Source organism: Ursus maritimus (assembly GCF_017311325.1).
Source record: "Ursus maritimus isolate PB19 chromosome Y unlocalized genomic scaffold, ASM1731132v1 scaffold_Y7, whole genome shotgun sequence".
Lineage (NCBI taxonomy): Eukaryota > Metazoa > Chordata > Mammalia > Carnivora > Ursidae > Ursus > Ursus maritimus.
The window spans coordinates 42,089-62,840 of NW_024423340.1; the positions used below are offsets into that span (position 1 = coordinate 42,089).

At 39.1% G+C, this 20,752-nt stretch overlaps 1 protein-coding gene across 1 annotated transcript in view; it reads right to left on the bottom strand.

Annotated features, from left to right (window-relative positions):
- LOC103656459 (BCL-6 corepressor-like) overlaps positions 1-17,598 on the bottom strand; it is a 29,893-nt gene extending 12,295 nt beyond the window's left edge. The window contains exons 1-5 of the mRNA XM_008683849.2: positions 17,166-17,598; positions 16,491-16,715; positions 15,313-15,611; positions 14,673-14,930; positions 13,711-13,877 (exon numbers count right to left, since the gene is read on the bottom strand). Coding sequence (XP_008682071.2) covers positions 13,711-13,877; positions 14,673-14,930; positions 15,313-15,611; positions 16,491-16,715; positions 17,166-17,457 — 1,241 coding nt within the window. The 5' untranslated portion in view covers positions 17,458-17,598. The remainder of the gene's footprint in view (positions 1-13,710; positions 13,878-14,672; positions 14,931-15,312; positions 15,612-16,490; positions 16,716-17,165) is intronic.
- Between the last annotated feature and the right edge of the window lie 3,154 nt (positions 17,599-20,752).

The following is a 20,752-nucleotide window of genomic DNA, read 5'->3' on the forward strand; positions in this document are numbered from 1 at the left end:
GGCCCTAAAGAAAAGGCTTAAGAAATTCCTGACAAAGAATTCAAAATACCCATCCCAAAGGTGAACAATCAGCCAAAAGAGAAGGCAGATAATAGAATGAAATCAGGAATGATGCACATGCAAAATGAGAACATAGCAAAAAAGAGAAACTATAAAATAAGAACTAAGCAGAAGCATGGACATGAAAAATATAATAACTGAAAAATTCACTAGAAAAAGGCACGAGAAAGAATCAATGAACACAAAGGCAAGCTATTTACATTCTTAAGTCAAAGAAGCAACAGAAATAGTCAGAAAAGTGAACAGAACCTAAGGGACTTACAGGACACCATCAAAGTAATATAAACATTATGGGAGTCCATTGGGATCATTCAACACAACCAGGGGGACTTATGTAGGGGATGCAAGGATGGTTTAAAATTTCAAATCAATCAGTCATCAATGTGGATACACCACATGAGCAAAATGAAGGATGAAAATCAGATCATCCACCTCAAACATCCATTCATGATAAAAACTCTCAACCTCCTGTAGCAAGGAAAACAGAACAAACCTATCAAACCACTGGAAACTACAGCAAAACAAAAAAGCTTGCACATAGAAGGAAACCATAAACAAAACAGAAAGTCAGCCCACTGAATGGAAGAAGATAGATGCAGATGATGCATCCAATAAGGGATTAATACTCAAAATACACGAAGAACTTACATAGTTCAACATAAAGAAGACTAATAATTTGATTGAAAGAAGGACACAGGATCTGAATAGACATTTTTCAAAAGAAGACATCCCAGTGGCCAACAGACACATGAAAACATGCTCAACATCTCTCACCACCAGGGAAATGCAAGTAAATCAACACTACCATGAGATATCACATTACACCTGTCAGAATGGCTAAAATCAACAACACAAGAAATGAAGCGTTAGCCAGGCTATAGAGAAAAACGAACCACTTTCGGTGGGAATGCAGATTAGTACCGCCAGCTAAGGAATTCAAATGAGTTATTTAAGTAAACTGATAGGCTACAAAACACCACAGCAAGACAATTCATTGACATCAACAACAACAAAAAATGCATAATGCAAATGTGACATTAACAGAAACAGAAATCATAAAAAAGGAAGCATACAAATTCTGGACATGAAGAACTCGGTAACTGAAATAGAGAATGCAACAGAAAGCATCAACATCAGAATAGACTTGTGTACTACAGAAGAATCAGTAAAATAGGAGAGGAACTCTGAAATAACCCAGTATGAAGAGATAAACAGTGTAAAGGAAGCCTACTAGATCTATGGACACCACTGAAAAGCCACAATATCCAAATCCCTAGAAATCTGAAAGGGGAGGAGGGGGAGAAGCAGCAGAAAGTTTATTTAAAGAAATAGTGGGTGAGAACTTTCCCAGCCTGGGGAGAGATCTGAAATCCAAATTCATGAAGATATACACTATGCCATTTCTACAGTTCAAATGATCTTTTCCAGGACACTTTATAATAAAACTCTCAAAAATCAAAGACAATGAAAGATCCTAAAGGCAGCAAGAGAAAATGAGATTGTAATATATGCAGAAATGATTTGACTATCAGCAGATTTCTCAGTACAAACCTTAGTAAGCCAGGAGAAAGCGGGATGATATACTCAAAGTGCTAAAAGAAAAAATACTGCCAACCATAAATACTCTATCTATCAAAATTATCCTTTAGAATTAAAGGATAAATACTTTCCCATATAGAACTAGGAGAATGGTATAAAACCAGAAGTCAGGAATCATAATGATGATTGGACCTGTCTTACAAGAAGTGGAAAGGAGTTTTTCAACCTGAAATCAAAGGCCACCAAACTAGTAACAAAAACTTACAAAAATATATAACACATTGGTAAAGGCTAATACTTAGTCCAATTGAGAAACTCTAATACTGTATATGAGGTGCATTACCTACTTAAATATACTAAAAAAAGGTTAATGCTATCAAAAATAACTGAAGCTAGTATAATTTGTTAACAAATATACAATATGAGAAAGGCAAACTCCAACACTAACTGCAGGATAGGGGCAACAAAAGGACAAGGTTTTTGTATGTCACAAACCATATACATACATATTATGTTGTTGTCAGTGTAAAGAAGACTGTTACAACTCTAAGATATTTTATGCAGGTCTCATGGTAACTGCAAAGCAAAATCTTATTGATACATAAAAGAGGTCATAACATGCCACCACAGAAAATCACCAATTTACAAAACACACACACACACACACACACACACACACAACAAAACAACAACAACAACGACAAAAACAACAACAACAAACCACAACAACACCACACATGCTAAGAGAATAAAAAAAGAACAGGAAGTTCCAAACACCCCAAACCAATAAATGGCAATAGTAAGGCATTATGTATCAATAATAAAGGTATTTGAATTGAATTATCCAATACGAAAAGACTGGATGCATTAAATACATGCTGCTAGCAAAAGACTCTTCAGTTCTAAGCACAACAGAGGCTCAAGATGAAAGAATTGAAAAAACACATTCCATGCAATTGGAAACCAAAAGAGATTAGGTACAGCTACGCTTGTATCAGACAAAACAGACTCTTTAAGCCAATAGCTAAGCTGTGACAAAGGAGGTCATTATATAATGATGAGGAGGTTAACTTATCAAGAAGACATAACCATGGTAAATACATATGCACCCAACATTGGAGGAACTAAATAAATGTTAGGCAAATACTAACGGATCTGAAAGGCAAGCAAGGGACTTCAATAGTCCACATTTAGCAATGCCAGGGCATTCAGACAGAAAATCATCAAACAATGTTGGACTTCAGCGATGTTTTAGACAAAGGAGACCTAATGTATGTAAGAATAGACACATTTAGAAAATTCCATCCCAAAGCAGCAGAATATGATCATCTCGAGTGCACATGGAACATTGTGCAGGACAGATCAGATAACAGGACAGAAAACACATCTTACCAAATTTAAAAAGACTCTTATCATGCAAATAGCTTTTCTGACTACAACGGTATGAAACCATAAATCAGGAATAAAAGGAAAACTGGAAAGCCTATAAATATATGGACTTTAGTAATATACTCATGAATCGCTAATGGTTCAGGAAGAAATCAAAAGGAAAACAAAAAACTATGGAACAAATGAGCATGAAAAAAAATACACACACAAAACAAAACACCAAAGGCTAAGGTAGGATGCAAAAGCAATTCTAAAAGGGAGCTTAATAGGCATAAATGAATGCACAAACATGTAAAACTACTGATAAAATCTAACATTACATTTCAAGGAACAAGAATAAGAGGAAGAACTAAGACACAATTACCAGAAAGAGGGAAATAACAAAATATCAGAGAAAAAAATAAATGAAATAGAGACTAGGAAAACCCAACTAAAAAGATAGGCTAACTGAATTTAAATTTAAAAAGAGATGTCAAAGAAAGGGGGGGTACTCAGAAGGGGGAATGAACCATGAGAGCCTATGGACTCTGGGATACAAACTGAGGGCTTCAGAGGGAAGGGGGGTGGGGGAATGGGATACGCTGTTGATGGGTAGTAAGGAGGGCACGTATTGCATGGTGCACTGGGTGTTATACGCAACTAATGAATAATGTATAGTGATATACATTACTGTGATATACAAATATATATATATATAAATATATAGTGATATACAAATAATGAATAAAGTAATGAATAATGTAAAGCGAACTTTACAACAAAAACTAAGGATATACTGTACGGTGACTAACATAACATAATAAAAATATTATTAAAAATAAATTTAAAAAGAAAGAAAAAAGAAAAGATCAACAAAACAAGGATCACAATTTTGAATACACAAAATTTTAGCTACATTAAGAAAAAGAAAGAATACTAAGTAAAAAAAAAAATCAGAAATGAAGGAGGAAACATTACAATAGATACCCCAGAAATAAGATCATAAGAAACTACTGTACTCAATTATATATAAGCAAATCAGATAACCCAGGACAAATGGAAACCCAGAAAGAAATCCTGGAAACATAAAACTACCAAGACTGACTCAGAGGAAAACAGAAAGTATGAACAGACCAATAACAAATAAGATTTATTCAGCAATCAAACATCTTCCATGTGGCAGAGAGGAAGATGGAAATAGAGTAGGAGGACCCTAAGCTCACCTAGTCCCAGGAACAAAACCAGATAACTATAAAATCATCTAAATACCCAGAATTCAACCTGAAGATGAGAGAGCAAACTCTATAACTGAAGGGAGAGAAGAAGCCACATTAAGGTAAGTAGAAAGTGCAGAGACACGGTTTACGGCAGAAACAGATTGCAGGTGCTTGGAAGGAAGGAAGCCATGGTCACAGACAAGGGTGAGAGAGAGAAGAGCACACCAGGGAGAATACACAAAGAGAACACTTCCCCAAAGTTCCTGGCCAGGAGAACAAGGAGGACTGGATTTCTTGAGTTCTTGCAACCAACAGGGCTTAAAAGCCTGCACTTTTAAAAGTCAGTGGACTTGGCTGGGATAGAGCCCTGAAGGTGCTGTGCTGCTCTTCAAAAGAAAGCAGGCAAACAACCTGGGGACAGACAGCACGGAAACAGCCACCTGAAGGACACATGGGGGCACACAATGAGGAGATTATTCACTCCTGTAAGAGAGCGTTCACCGAGTAGTGTTCACAGAGATGACTCTCCAGGAAGAAAGGAGCTGGCAGGTGCCATCTCCCTTCCCCAACCCTCAGCATAAACATGGAGCTACCTGTGGGGGGCAGCACAGCACCTGCACTGGCTGCCTAACCTGCTTACACCAAGCCCCACACCATGTGCTCTGGTGGTCCTGCCCTCCCTGTCAGTGAAGCTTGCCTCAGGCCCAGCAGTGGGCCCCTCCCCCAAAGACCAGCACAAACCCCTGCCCATACCTCATCTCCCAACCAGAGAGATGTGCAGGGCTTCAGTTCTGGTGGAGGTGGTGTCAGGTCTCATTTTCACAAGCAGAGCAGAGCACACCAAGTTAAAACTCACCACATTCAGGCCAGGGACCAATGACTGCCCACAGCAGGCAAGGAGAGCTTCTGCAGACAAGTGGTGTGAAGGACAGAGCAGCCAAAACACAGCAGCAGAGTGCACGCAGCACACAGGAGGGACACCCCCTGAAGTGACAGGCCCTGGACACTACCTTGTCTTAATAAAGCCATTATTCTCAGGACCAAAAGACACAAAAGGCTTTTCTAATACAGAGAAGAAGAGAGAGACATAGACAAAATGCCAAGACTGAGGAACTCATCCCACATGAAAGAATAAGGTATGGCCATGTTCAGGTAAGTAAGTAAAGCAAATCTGCATGACCTGCCTGATGTAGAACTTAAAGCAACAATCATAGGATACTTGCTGGGCTTGAGAAAGGAAAAGAAGACATCAGGGAGACCCTTGTCACAGAGATAGGAGAATGGAAAAAAAAAAAAAAACAAGCAATCAGAAATTTTTAAAAATGCAATAAATGAGATTAAAAACAGACTTGATGCAATGAACAGCATGCTGAAGAAACAAAGGAAAAAATTAGTGACCTCAAAGACAAAATGATGTAAAATAATGAACTGAACAAAAGAGAGAAAGAAAAATTATGCAACAAGAGAACAGACTTAGGGAACTCAGTGATTCCATCAAATGTAATAACATCTATATCAAAGGAGTCCCCAGAGAAGAAGAGAAAAGTAGGCAGGAAATTTGTTTGGGGAAATCATACCTGCACATGTCCCTAATGTGGGCAAGGAAACACACATCCAGATCCAGGTGGCACAGAGGACTCCAATCAAAATCAACAAAAGCAGACCAACACCAAGGCAATTGTAATAATATTTGGAAAATACAGTGATAGGGAAAAATTCCTAAAAGCTATAAGACAGAAGAGTTCCCTAACTGATAAGGGAAGACCTATATAGGGTTAGCAGATATGTCAACAGAAACTTGGCAGACCAGGAGCCAGTGGCATGAGATAGTCAATATGGAATGGAAAAAAACTGCAGCCAAGAATGTTCTACCCAGCAAAGCTGTCATTCAGATTAGGGAGAGACACAGTTTCCCAGACAAACAAAAATTGAAAGAATTTGTGAGATAGTCAATATGGAATGGAAAAAATCTGCAGCCAAGAATGTTCTACCCAGCAAAGCTGTCATTCAGATTAGGGAGAGACATAGTTTCCCAGACAAACAAAAATTGAAAGAATTTGTGAACACCGAACCAGCCCTGCAAGAAATATGAAAGGGGACTTTTTGAGTGGAATGGAGAAACCAAAAGTGACAAAGACTAGAGGGGAACAGAGAAAATCTCCAGACACAATGACAAAACAAGTAATAAAATGGCACTAAACACATATCTATCATTAATTATTCTGAATGTAATTGAACTAAATGCTCCAATCAAAAGACACAGCATACCAGAATGGGTAAAAAACAAGCAAACAAACAAGAACCATATATATGATGCCTACAAGAGAATCATTTTAGACCTAAAGACACCTGCAGATTGAAAGGGAGGCGATGGAGAAACATCTATCATAGTAATGGACATCAAAAGAAAGCTGGAGTAGAACCACTTATATCAGACAAAATAAACTTTAAAACAAAGACTATAACAACAGACAAAGAAAGACACTACATAATAATAAAAAGGACAATCCAACAAGAGGATTCAACAATTATAAATGTTTATGCACCCAATATATGTTCAAGCAAATAAATAAAGCAGTTAATAGCAAACATAAAGGAACCAATTGATAATAATACAACAACAGCAGGGAAGTTTAACACTCTACTTACAACAATGGATAGTAAATCCCCCACATCAGGCTCCTCTGCTGGGAGCCTGCTTCTTCCTCTCCCACTCTCCCTGCTGGTGTTCCCTCTCTCGCTGGCTGTCTCTCTGTCACATAAATAAATAAAATCTTTAAAAAAAAGAAGAAGAAGATTGATATCATACCATGCATATTTTCAGACCACAACACTATGGAACTTGACATCAACCACAAGAAGAAAGTTAGGGAAGACCACAAATATACCAAGGTTAAAAAACAAACTACTGAAGAATGAATGGGTTAACCAGGAATTGAGAGAAGAAATTGACAAATACAAGGAAAACAAATGAAAATGAAAAGCCCAAAACCTTTGGGATAGTAAAGGTGGTACTAAGAGGAAAGTATATCAAAATAATGAGCCTCCTTCAAGAAGCAAGAAAAATCTCAAATAACCAACCTAACCTCACCTAAAGGAGCTAGGAAAAGAACAAGCAAAATGTAAAGCCAGCAGAAGGACAGAAATAATAAAGATGAGAGCAGAAATAAATTATATAGAAACAAAAGAAGACAACAGAACAGATCAATAATACTAGTAGCTGATTCTTTGGATAAAATCAATAAACCACATAAGCCTCTAGCCAGACCTGAAAAAAAGAAAAGAGAAAGGACCCAAATAAATAAAATCACAAACAGGAGGGGAGAAATAACAACCAAAGCCACAAAAATACAAAAAAAAATTATAAGAGAATGTTATGAAAACTATATGCCAACAAATTTGACAATCTGGAAGAAGTACATAAATTCCCAGAATCGTACAAACTACCAACACTGAAACAGGAAGAAACAGAAAACCTGAACAGACCAATAACAAACAAAGAAATAGTCAGTAATCAAAAAACTCATAACAAACAAAGCCAGGAAATGATGGCTTCACTGCTGAATTCTATCACACATTTAAAGAAGAGTTAATACCTATTCTTCCAAAGCTATTCCATAAGACAGAAATGGAAGGAAAACATCAAATTCATTCAATGATCAATATAGTATTTTACTGGGGGTGCCTGGGTGGCTCAGTCGGTTAAAAGCCTGTCTTCAGCTTGGGTCATGATCTCAGAGTCCTGGGATTGAGCCCCGCATCCAGCTCCCTGCTCAGGGGGGAGCCTGCTTCTCCCTCATTCCATACCGTCCTCCCACTCATGTGTGCTCTTCTTTCAAATAAATAAAATCTTAAAAAAAATACACCCATATGTTACTGACACAAAAACAGATATATAGATCAGTGGAACAGAATAGAGAACCAGGAAATGCATCCTCAACTCTATGGTCAACTAGTCTTCAAGAAAGCAGGAAAGGATACTCAATGGAAAAAAGACTGTCTCTTCAATAAGTGGTGCTGGGAAAACTGCACAGTCACATACAGTAGAATGAAACAGGACCACTTTCTTACACCATACACAAACGCAAACTCAAAATGGATGAGAGATCTAAATGTAAGACAGGAATCCATCAAAATCCTAGAGAAGAACTCAGTCAGTAACCTTTGACCTTGGCTGTAGCAATTTGTTACTAGACACATCCCAGAGGCAAGGGAAACAAAGGCAAAAATGAACTATGCTAAATAAATATAAACTAAATAGGCTAAAAATAACCTTATGCACAGCAAAGGAAACAATCAATAAAAAAAACCATCTACTGAATGGAGAAGATATTTGCAAATGATATGTTCAATGAGGGGTTAATATCCAAAATATACAAAAAAACTAATAATTCCACACCAAGAAAAAAAATAACCCATTATAAATGGGCAGAAGACATGAATACAGAGTTTTGAAAGACGACATCCAAATGGCCAACGGACACATGAAAAGATGCTCAACATCACTCATCATCAGGGAAATAGAAATGAAAACCAGAATGAGGTATCACATCACACCTGTCAGGATGGTTCAAATTAACAACACAGGACATAATACGCTTTGGTGAAGAAGTGGAGAAAGGGGAACCCTCCTGCCCTGTTGGTGGGAATGCAGGCCGGTACAGCCATTGTGGAGAACAACATGGGCGTTCCTCCAAAAGTTAAAAATCAATTACCATATGATCCAGAAATTGCACTACTGTGTATTTACCAAAAGAAAATGAAAAGATATTTGAAAAGATATATGCACCCCTATGTTTACTGCAGCACTTTTTTACAATAGGCAAGATATGGGAACTGAAGTTTCCAGCCATAGGTGGATGAATGTACACACACACACACACACACACACACACACATCCACTGGAATAATACTCAGCCTTGAAAGAGACTGGGATTGTGCCATTTGCAACCAGATGGATGGACCTACAGGGTATCTTGCTAAGTGAATAAGTCAGTCAGAAAAAGACAAATATCATATATGTAATCTAAAATAAAACAAAGCAATAAACAAAAAGAAAACAAATGAAAAAATAAACAAAAAGCAGAATTAGAACTACTAGCACAGAGAACAAATTGATGGCTGCCAGAGGGGAGTGGGAAGATGGGAAAAAGGGGGAAGGGGAGTGGGAGATGACAGCATTTCAGTTATGGAGTGAATAAGTCTCGAGTGAAAGGCACAGTCTGTGATGTGGTAATAGGGATGTTATGAGACAGGTGGTAGCTACACTTGTAGGGAGCATAACATAATGTTTAAACTTGTCCAATCACCATGTTATACACCTGAAACTAATGTAACAACTATGTCAATTACACCCAAAATTTTTAAAAAAGGTACAAATAAATAAATGTGTTAGTCTCCAAACAGAGGCTGCTGTTAGTATAACAACTGAAGAAAAATGTAGCAAAGAATCAATGAAGTTACCATTGTTCATGAAATTATCACATTTTATTAAGACTCTCTACCTGTAGCTTCTTTTGTATTTACATACGTGAACATGCATATGGACACCGTTTTCACATATTATCATCTCCATCATTATATGGGATAACAAAGGCTATTAGAAAAAGTTTTATTTACTACAGAAATCACATTATGTACCTTCCCCAATAATGGAATGAAACTAAAATCAAGAGTGGAAGGAAAAATGGAAAATTCACAAGTACATGGAAATTGAAACCAAATTTTAAACAATGAATGTATCAAGGAAGCAAACACAGTGGAAACTAAGAAAAAATAGCTCAATACAAATGAAAATGAAAATACAACTGTGAAACTTATAGGATTCAGTGAGACCAAATACTAAGAGGTAAGTAATGGCGGTCAACACACTTGAAAAATCAAAAGATCTCAAACCGACAACAATTTTCTTTTTTATAAACACTATGTATATAATTTTAATAGCCTTGCCTTATCATCACTCTAGTTTTGTGGCATTATTTGTAATTCCTCTTTATTTCTCATATTAGTTGAGTCCTCTTATTTCATAAAATGGATAGTAATGACTCAATTTTCATTTTGTATTTTCATAATTTGAGACTTGTCTGTTTCTTAGTCAAGTTTGTTTAATAAATAAATAAATCATCAGCAGCAATAAAAGTGTCGATTTTGTTAATCTTTCAAAGGACTAACTATTGGGTTTTGTTGATTTTGTCATTTGTTTTTCTACTCCCTATTTTATCTGTGCTATAATCTTTTGTATTTCCTTCCTTCTGCGTCCCACGGGTTCACTTTGTTCATCTTTCTGAGTTCCTTAAGTTTTCAGGTAAGGTGTTGATTTGAGATCACCTTTTCATGTGAGCATTTAGCATTTATAAATACAAGTTTTCCCCTTAGCATAATTGTTGTGTCACGTAAGTGTTGATGTTTTTTTGGTTTGCGTTTATATCCAATTATTTTGTAATTTCCCTTCTGTTTTCTTCTTTGATCCATATTCTTTAGTCTATATTGTTTAATTTCCACAAATTTTCTAATTTTGCTGTTTTGTTTTTGTTACTTATTTCTAACTGCATCCCACTGTGGTCAGAGAAGGTGCTTTCTATGATTTCTATGTTCTTAAATCTAATGAAATTTCATTTGTGGCCTAATATATGGTGTAATGTGGAGAATGTCCTGCGTGCACTTTCAAAAGAAACAGGTGTATTCCACTCTTGTTGAGTAGAGTGTTGTGTATAAGTATGTTAGATCTAATTGGTATATTGTGTCATTGCAGTCTTGCATTTGCTCATTTACCCTCTGCGGGTGCATTATTAAAAGGAGAATATTGAAGTCCTTTAGTATTTTTGTAGAACTTTTGATTTCTACTTGTAATTTCATCAGTTTTGGTTCATATAATATATTTTGATTTTGTGTTGTTACATGATGATTTGTGTTTATCCTCTTTATTAAACTGTTCTTTCCTTGTCCCTTATAATCATTTCTGCTTTAAAGTATATTTTGTCTAAGACCACACCCACTTCTTTGTCTTCCTATTTACTATTTGCTTGAAATATTTTTTCCATCATCTGATATTATCTATGTTTTTGGATTTAATCTGATTCTTATATATAGAATATAGTTGGATAGAATTTTTTAAGCCCTTTTAATTATCTTCTCATTTTCGTTTTTGAATACAGTTAAGTTACTTTTTATTGTTACTCTGGGATTACACTTAATATACTAATGCTATAACCATCTAATTTGAATTTATACTATCCTAATGTCATTAACGTAAAAAACTCTGCTCTTATACAGCACAGTCTACAAATGTTTCAGTTATTGATGCCATAGACTTCAATCTTCACACAAAATGTTTTCCAAAACAGACAGTAATAATTGGTTTTGTATAAATTACTTTGTTAAATCATTTACAAAGCAAAAACAAAAGAGCTACAAACCAAAGTTACTATAAAACTAGATTAAAATGGCCCATGTATTTACCTTTAACAAATTTCTATTTCTTTATAAGGTGTTATCATCTAGTGTGTTTCATTTGGACTTGAACGGCTTCTATTAATTATTTTTTGCAGTTTAATTCTACAGTTAACAAAATTCCTGAGCTTTTCTTTATTTCAGAAAGTCCCAATTTTTGAAGGTAGCTTTTCATAGATGTAGGATTCTTGCTTTACAGTTTTTCCTTTAGCACTCTGAATACTTCTACTTCCTGTAAACCTTCCTAGGGAGAATTATGCCGATAACCTTACTGGAGAGCAGTGTATGAGCAGTGTATGGGTCACTTCTCTGTTGCTCCCCATTTCTTTTTTTGTTTTTGGCTCTCAACAATTTCACTGTAATGTCTTAGTGTGAGTCTCTGAATTTAACCTGTTTGGAGCTCACTGAGCTTCTTACTTTGTCTGCATGCCTTCCAACAAATGTGCAAAAGCTTTGAACATAATTTCTGCAAATAATTTGTCTCCTCCCTTCTCTTTTCTTTCTGGAACTCCTATCAGGTATATATTAATCCAACGGATTATATTCAAGAAGTGAAGTAAGTTCTTTTAGCTCTTCTTCTATTTCCTTTGTGTTCTTTAAATTTGATAATTCAGTTGTCCTATTTTCAAGTTTGCTGATTCTTCTGCCTGCTGAAGTCACACTTTGAATGCCTCTGATCAGCTTTCATTTCAGTTACTCCGTTTTTTAGTTCTGCAATTATTTCTTTTTATGTGTCCTATGTCTTTATTGACATTTCAATTTTGTTTGTACATTGTTTTCTCTGTGCATGTTTTCTTTTATCTCTTGGAGCATTGCTAAGTTGTTTTACAATCATTGTCTAGTAGACAGGATTCTTTCTGCTTTTTTTCTCTTTTTTAAAGATTTTATTTACTTGAGGGAGACAGAACGAGAGAGAGCACAAGCAAGGGGAACTGCAGGCAGAGGGAGAAGCAGTTGCACCACAGAGCAGAAAGCCTGACGTGGGGCTTGATCCCCAAACCCTGAGATCATGACCTGAGTTGCAAGCAGATGCTTCATCGACTGAGCCACCCAGGTGTCCCCAGAATTCTTTCTCAAGGACAATATTGTGATTTTTTTCCTTGTTGAAAAGCATACGTATAAATCATATAATTTACTAACCACCTTGTTGGTTTTTTTTTTTAAGTAGCCTATTTATTGCTAGGAATGGACATGAAATATAACAAAGTTCTTTCAGGACTATTCTAGCCTGTGCCTTTCCCCTGGTGTGTATACTGACATCCTAAGTCCACTTGTATATATGGTTGCTTTGGAATGTTGTAGTCTTTAAACAGTTGGTTCCCAAAAGAGAAAAAGACAAAGTTAAGGGGACTATTTGAATCTATTACAGGGGCGCCTGGGTGGTGTAGTCGTTAAGCGTCTGCCTTCGGCTCAGGGCGTGATCCCAGCGTTCTGGGATCGAGCCCCACATCAGGCTCTTCCACTGGGAGCCTGCTTCTTCCTCTCCCACTCCCCCTGCTTGTGTTCCCTTTCTCGCTGGCTGTCTCTCTCTGTCAAATAAATAAATAAAATCTTTTTAAAAAATAATAAATCTATTACGAAGCACTTCAGCCAGACGAAGAGGGTCCAATAGCAACAGCTGCCCACCTTTCTCTGTGACCCTCCATAAAGAGAAGCAGTAATGAGAGCTCAGATTTCTAATATCCGGATAAGTCGACTGATAAGCTGCTCCAAGAACATATGTACATCTGCCTGACACAGGACTGCGCTACTCCTAGAGGACAGATATCTGCTACTGTGCTGAGAGGAAATTGATCAAGATTAACTATTTAAGGTTTCCTGGAAGTGGCAATACAGTGCAAAATGGTTTCAAAGTGGTTATGTTATATCAGGCATATTTTGCCAGTACACCTGCTGTCTAAGAAAGGACTATTTCTGGTGCTTCCTAGTCTGTGAAGTTTCTTCTCATGTCATACACTTTTAAAGTTTTAAGTATGTTTCCAAAATTTCCTACTTAAAGAGGATTTTGCAATCAATGTTTCCACATACCTGAGAATTACTGCCCATGTCCCAACAAGACACTAAGGGTCCACTAACCTGGTTCCATCTTGGGTACTACAGTTGACATCAGCACCATATTTAAGAAGGTGTTGAACAATGCAGAGCCATCCTCCTGCAGAAGCTTCATGCAGAGCAGAGTAGCCAGCATTGTCTTGATGATTCACATCACAAATCTTGTTTTCCAGGCAGTACAACACCAATTCCTGTGCAAAGAAGCAGGGGGAATGCTGTGAGAACTGCACAATGAATCTCATAATGATGACTTCATAGTTTGGTAGTACCCACTTTCAAAGACATTTACCATTAGTCTTGCGAACCCCCTGCAGCTATGGCAGGTAGTGCATACATGTTGGTGAGGGAGCACAAGCATGTGTTTGCTAGAAGCACATCTATTTCCTGAACCGCAGTTAGTGATAACAGAATGGTTGGCATGTCAGAACTACTCAATCCCACATGCAACATCTATCCTGTCTTTGTAGGTATTGCTCCTTCCAACTCATGATAAACCAACTGCTGTCACTGGATTTCATCTGCAAGCAACTGAGCTAACTATAAAATCCTTCCAGAGAATTCTCTCCAGATAACCCGGAAATCTCCAAAACAGACATGTTGACAGAAACAAGACATTGAAGCAACCACCAAAACTATCCCCAAACTAAAAAAGTGCTATTGTTTCAAGAGACTATGTGAATGCATGATAACACGGATATGTCCTGAGTGCAAAACAAGTTATAATAGATCTATGTAGGCTTACAATAAGAACATAATCAAGTACTGAGACCATATAACTTATCACTGACATCAGCCATGTTGGCTAGGGATATGGCAATAACTTTGGTGCAAAGCTGGAACGCCCAGCCCAGTCCCTGATCTGGAGGGGGTTTGTACTCTCAGTTTGTTGCCCTTCCTTGTGCCATCCCCAGCCAGGGTGCCTCCTCACCAGCATCAAGGAGCAGCATCAGTAGTTTCTAAATCCAGACACCCACAAGGACACCAACCTCATAGCCAAGCTGGGCAGCCCGCTGCAGGAGGGTCTCACCAGCGTTCTTATTGACCACAAATCGCTGTCTTTCTGGCAGCATGGGCTGTGACTGGGCAGTCTCTGGAGGGGGACTTGAGTGTAGCAGCCTTTGTAAGATCTCAGAAGGTGGCGGTAATTGTTGCAAAAGATTGAAGGATTTCTGATCCTGGTTGGCTGATGACAGGTAATAGTTGGAACTGGGCTCTTCCTGCTTTGTGACTCCTCCAATGTTCACCTATTACAAAACCAAGGAGCATACACATTTAAGGCTGTCTTCCAGACATGCTTCCCAAGTCAAAAATCATAGTGGAAGGCGGCAGCTTTTCCTTTTATTTGGGGGAAGGGAGCGAGTATGGGAGGTGGGGGTTTGGAGGCTAGTTAAGAGAAGTTTTCAGAAGAGGTTTTGTTTTTACCAGTTTGACAGTTCACCAACAAACAGGAGGCATGCCTCCTGGAACAGGAAAGTAACTTTGGGGGAGGAGCCTAGGAAAAGGAAAACTTTGTTTTTGAGAATCAGTCAGCAGATGGACTAGCTGAGAGGGATGAGTGAAGTGCCTGCACAAGCCTGATTCAGAAGGGGATTGTCAAAGTAGTACCCAACAAGTGTCAGGGAGTACCTTGCCATCAGCGTTCTCCACAGAGCAGTCCCCTGGCACTGACAAACCCTGCCTTGTTTTGTGGGAAATCAAATGCTTTGTTTTGCATACTCTTTTCCCAGATGGTTTCTCACTGTTCTTGGTGTATCTCTGCAGCATGGAAGCAGCTTGGTGATCCTTTTCATCTGTGCACAACACATGCGTCTTCTGAGTTTCTTTAATTTTCAGCTTTTTGGAAAGCGACCTTGATGTTGGTATGGTACTTGTACTGACAGATGAAAGGCTCTTTATGGGCAGAGTAGTAGAGCATATAGGAAAGCCTAAGGTGGGGGATGGTGTGCAGGAGAAAGAGATGGGTGAGAAGAAGCTGGTATTACAAATGCAGCCAGCACAGAAAGAAAAACCCATTATTAGCGCTGATTACTGGACTGGCTTTACATTTTAAAGATAAAGGAACTATGTTTCAAAGCATAAAGTGTTTTAACCATCCCACATTCAAATAACATTTAGGTTAACCCATAATCCCAAGCTGGAATTTTTTTTTTCAAATGCCAGGGACAAGGGACCAAATGCTAACCCTTCCTGCTTTCCCACCCAAACTCACTGGACCTGGGTAAAGGACTTTCACACTGACGGCCAGACTGGGTGCTCAGACCTAGCAATCAGATTCAGTCTGAGGCTGGAATGAGAGTGTTGGCAAGCCCCCGGCATCATACTTCCCTTCCTAGTCAGTGATAGGCTTGATAGGCAGTATCACAGGAAGGGAAGCTCCTTCCCTCTCAACCGTGCTCTGCACTGTACATTGTGGAAGAAAATGTGCAGGCTGAAAGGATGTGAGGAAAGACCTCCCTGCCTGCCACATCCTAGCCAGTCAACTTTACTCAAGTCCTCATGGGTTCTCTCCCACAGAGAACAGGTGATACACACTCTAGTTGTGAGGCAGGCAATCCTGCATATCTTGTTCATTGTCACTGGGTTTGAAGGACTCTTTTTTTTTTTTAAGATTTCATTCATTTATTTGAGAGAGAGAGAGAGAGAGAGAGAGAGACAGCCACTGAGAAAGGGAACACAAGCAGGGGGAGTGGGAGAGGAAGAAGCAGGCTCCCAGCAGAGGAGCCTGATGTGGGGCTCGATCCCAGAACGCCGGGATCACGCCCTGAGCCGAAGGCAGACACTTAACCGCTGTGCCACCCAGGCACCCCTGAAGGACTCTTCTGACCAGCTTCTATTGCTTTTGGCCTCTGCCCCTTTCCTGCAAGGCTTGTCCTTGGAGCTTTTATTTCCCTGGGCAGTGACCTCACCTTGAACTGTGTGAGCCATTTTCTTCTCGACCTTCTCGCCAGGTGTGCTCTCTGCCGTTGATACCTGTTGTTTCCACCGTTTTCTAAGGTGCAGCAAGTGGCGTTGCTTTTTAGGATGGAGCCCTGTTAATTCAATGCACACCTTCAGCTTGGTCAGCTCACTGTAGTGTGGTTGTTCTAGGTGGTAGGAGGAATCGTCTCCCCTTTCCCTCTAAGGTGAGTCATCTAATGGAGAAATAACTACAAATTAAAAAAAAAATCTTCCTGCTTTGGAGGGGGGCCAACTGTCTTGCCCATCATTAATGGAGGTGGGAGAGGGGAGGGGTGTGGTCACTGCCTCTGCTTGAGCCGGTCACCAAGTCTCTCGGGAGGGGACTTATTCATCTTTGGCCATCTTTGGGCTCGAGCTCCTGCAACTGGGGAAGGACAGATGTGAGTGGCTTCCCCAAGAAGGGAATGGAATCTGCAATAGGATTTCCTTTGTGCATGTGTAGGGTGGACAGCAAGACTCATGGTCATCCACTTTGTCTACATGCAAAGGCCACTGAGCAGGCAGCCAAAGCCAAATCTTACCTTTGGAGACCCATCTTTGTTTCACTTTCTGCAGAGGGTCCTCTGGAATTTCTTCCACAGTGGTCTCAGTGTGATTTCTGTCATCTGATAGTTTGTGTTTTCTGTCCAGTCGGACGGTAGGGTCGTGCTTGCTCATGGGCCACCTGTCCATGAAGTACTTCACAGAAATATCTTTCTCCTCTAGGGCTTTCAACAGATTGTATTTCTTTGCAGCACTATCTTCACCTGGGGGAGAGGAGACAATGAGGGCCCAAAGGTCATCATGAGAACACAGGACTGCCATAGCCAACATAATCTGCTACCAAAACACCCTTCTCTTTAAAGACAAGGAATCTTTCATTAGAAGTACAAAATCCTCAGAAATAGAAACCCCCAAAGGAGAGCCAGGTGAAGACAACTATCAGTTAAAGCAGAAATCAAGAGTGGAACTGGTTGAAACATATATGCCCTACCTCCTATACGGTACAGACTTGTAACTTTGTCATTTTTAAAACTGGAGGCATGACAGAACCAAGAAAGGAGATGAGAAGAGACATGAGGCATGAACATCATCTGTCAATAAATGGAAAACTAATGTAATGAAGAGATATCTCCCAAATGTTAGGTATACAAATGACAACATCAATATTTACTTGGGTTGCAACGCAGGACAGATGATGCATAAACAGGGGCAGAAAAATAGTGCTAAAACAAAGCAGGTCCTTGATGGACAGAAGCAATGGTCTCTCCTAAAGGTCTCTGGAGCTCTGAGCCTACAGCCCAAGCTGCTGCTGACACCTGCCAGAGAAGCAGAGGAAGGCAGGAAATCTGGGTAGAGCAAGGGCACTGGGGAGAAAACCTTACTAGTAAAGCCAAAGGAAAGATTTCTTAGCATATGCAAAAGTACAACTTTATAGGCAACTTTACAGGACACAATCTCCTTACTGTAAATCCTTTTCTGTCCTCTTTTCTCACATTATTGAAGAGGTGGTCCCATTTCCCAACCAGGAGGAAGTCTTTGAGACTCCAGCACCTCAGTAACATCATGAAGAGCCACAAGAACACTATTCTTCTTTTGAACACCTAACAATCTTCTTTTATGCCTTTCTTTACATGCAAGTATCTAAGGTCCCTCTAAAGACAGGGCTCCATTCCCTTCATTGTCAGTGTCTCTTTTCACACCTGGCTCAAAGCAGGCGGGTGAAGGCAGAATTAGCTAGGTGACATCATATTGCCTTTTAAATCCATAACAGAATTGCTGTTTAAGCAACACTTTTAAATCCATAACAGAATTGCTGTTTAAGCAACACAGAACCTCACTGTGTCTTCCCTGCTACATATCTTTAGAATAAGAATCTCTCAACTCCTGGTATTTTTTTTTCAAAGCACAAATATATTTTATTTTATTTTTTAATTTTAATTTTTATTATTATATTAGTTAGTCACCATACAACACATCATTAGTTTTGGGTTGTATTTTTTTTTTGAGCAAAAGCTATATTTATTTATTTTTTATTTTAACATTTTTTTTATTGTATTATGTTAGTCACCATACAGTACATCCCTGGTTTCTGATGTGAAGTTCGATGATTCATTAGAAGACACCATTAGTTTTAGATGTACTAGTGTTCCATGATTCATTGTTTGCGCATAATACTCATCACTGGGCTAGCCCATCCCCCACTCCCCTCTCCTCTGAAACCCTCAGTTTGTTTCCCAGAGTCCACAGTCCGTCATCTCCCCCTGTTTTTGCCCCCTTCATTTTTCCCTTCTCAACTCCTAGTATTTTAAATTCTACATCCAGGCTTTGCATTTTAAGCGCAGGTCTAATGTAACAACCTGTATCTCTGACACTCTCGACCCTCTCTACAGAGGCATCTTTCTCACGGAGGCTTTCTGCTGAAGTTTTCACTCTCACTGCATCTTCCTAATAGAGAAATTAATTTATATGCAATATGCCTCAATTTTTGTCACAATAGTCACCATCTCCTGCCCATTGAAAACCACCTGGAAGAGTTGTGCTGACTTACTTCATAGACATTGACAGAAGTGACTCACTGGGGACTTCATCCCTGTGCTCTTTGCTCATCTGGACAAAACAAACTATCCCTCTGTCACCTCCAGGCTTCCCACCAGGTAAAGTTCTATGAAGTAAGTCAGCACTGCTGCTTAGATAGGGATGACATACTCCTGTGCATGATCTTCCAGATGGACCCCCTCCTGTCTTGGTTTCAGGAAACTTTCAGTGTGATGACTACGGTTACTTGACCTGAAGTATTATCAGGAACTCTCTATTACTAAAGTTGAGATACAGTAAAATTACTCTCCCACACATAAGAGTAGCTGCATTCTTCCCATTTTGCAAGACAATCTTTTCAAAGCTAGGTCCATCTATACCTTCCCCCAAACTGCCTTCCAAGCTGCTATAAGAAAAAAATGAGCAATAATTGAGAAGTTTTTAGTACTGCCCCTAATAGCAAGTATCCTGATTCACCAAGTGTAGTTCTCCCAAGACATTAAATATCATCATCACCTTCAACATTATCACCAGGAACAACACCCCGAACTGCCTAAGACACATAGGCTATCAGGTATGGGGCAGAGGGGCTCCATGCCACACTGCTGTATATCTCAACTTAGACTTTCTCAAATAAGGTCAATTCAAAAACTACCCTCAGGGTCATCCTTGTTGACAAAGGAGAAGGAAAGATATGCAGGACTCCAAACCATCAAGTTCTGCCGTCCTTGTTGTTACTTTTGGCCCTTCTAGAAACAGGAAGTCATATACCTTTGTCATGTACCATCCAGGCATATATGACTGTGGCTGTGTTCAAGTTTAACAAGCGTTCTCTCACAACATACACATCCCATAATTTATCATACTTGTACTATACCGCTACCTCACAAAAGCATCACCGTGGCAATATTTACATGTCACCATGGTAGCAACTAACTTCTGTTCCAGCATGCCTACTTATCACTAAAAAAATGCCAGAGTATTGACATGTTCGAGGGTTACAAAATTTCCTCTGCTGCAGGTAATGAAAGCATCTCAACAAAGGTTAATCTTGTTGAAACCATGATCCCCTACGGAAAAGGCACGGGAAATGTTTGTTGATTTTGACTCAAGCTTCTTCCAATTCCTTCAGTCTCCAAAGCCGAGGCATTGTAAATGAGCACGTCCTAGTCTGATGCAGCCAGATAGTAGACAAAGGAGACTACCGTTACATGTTCAAGAAGGAAGGGACCAACACCTCCTGGTCCCTTCCACTGGTGGTTCCTATTAATGAATTTCCCAAGTTTGAGGAGACTCCCAAATCACTTGTCAACTTCTAAAGTAAAACCAGGTGACTGTTCAATCACAGAATAAATGAAAATCCCAACCATTGTATTTTCAAGTTAACTCGCTTTTCTTAATCCCCTTCCAAAAAGACTAGACTTCTATAATGCATTAAACTATTACTAACTTCAGGGTCAATGCTTTTTGAAAACAATGTTTCTGAGGAGTTCAACTGGTGCGAGAGTAGGGGGACAGTATGGTTGTGTCATCCTGCGGATACAAGAAGGGAGTTACCAAAACATTGTGACTAACTGAGAAATCAAAGGGG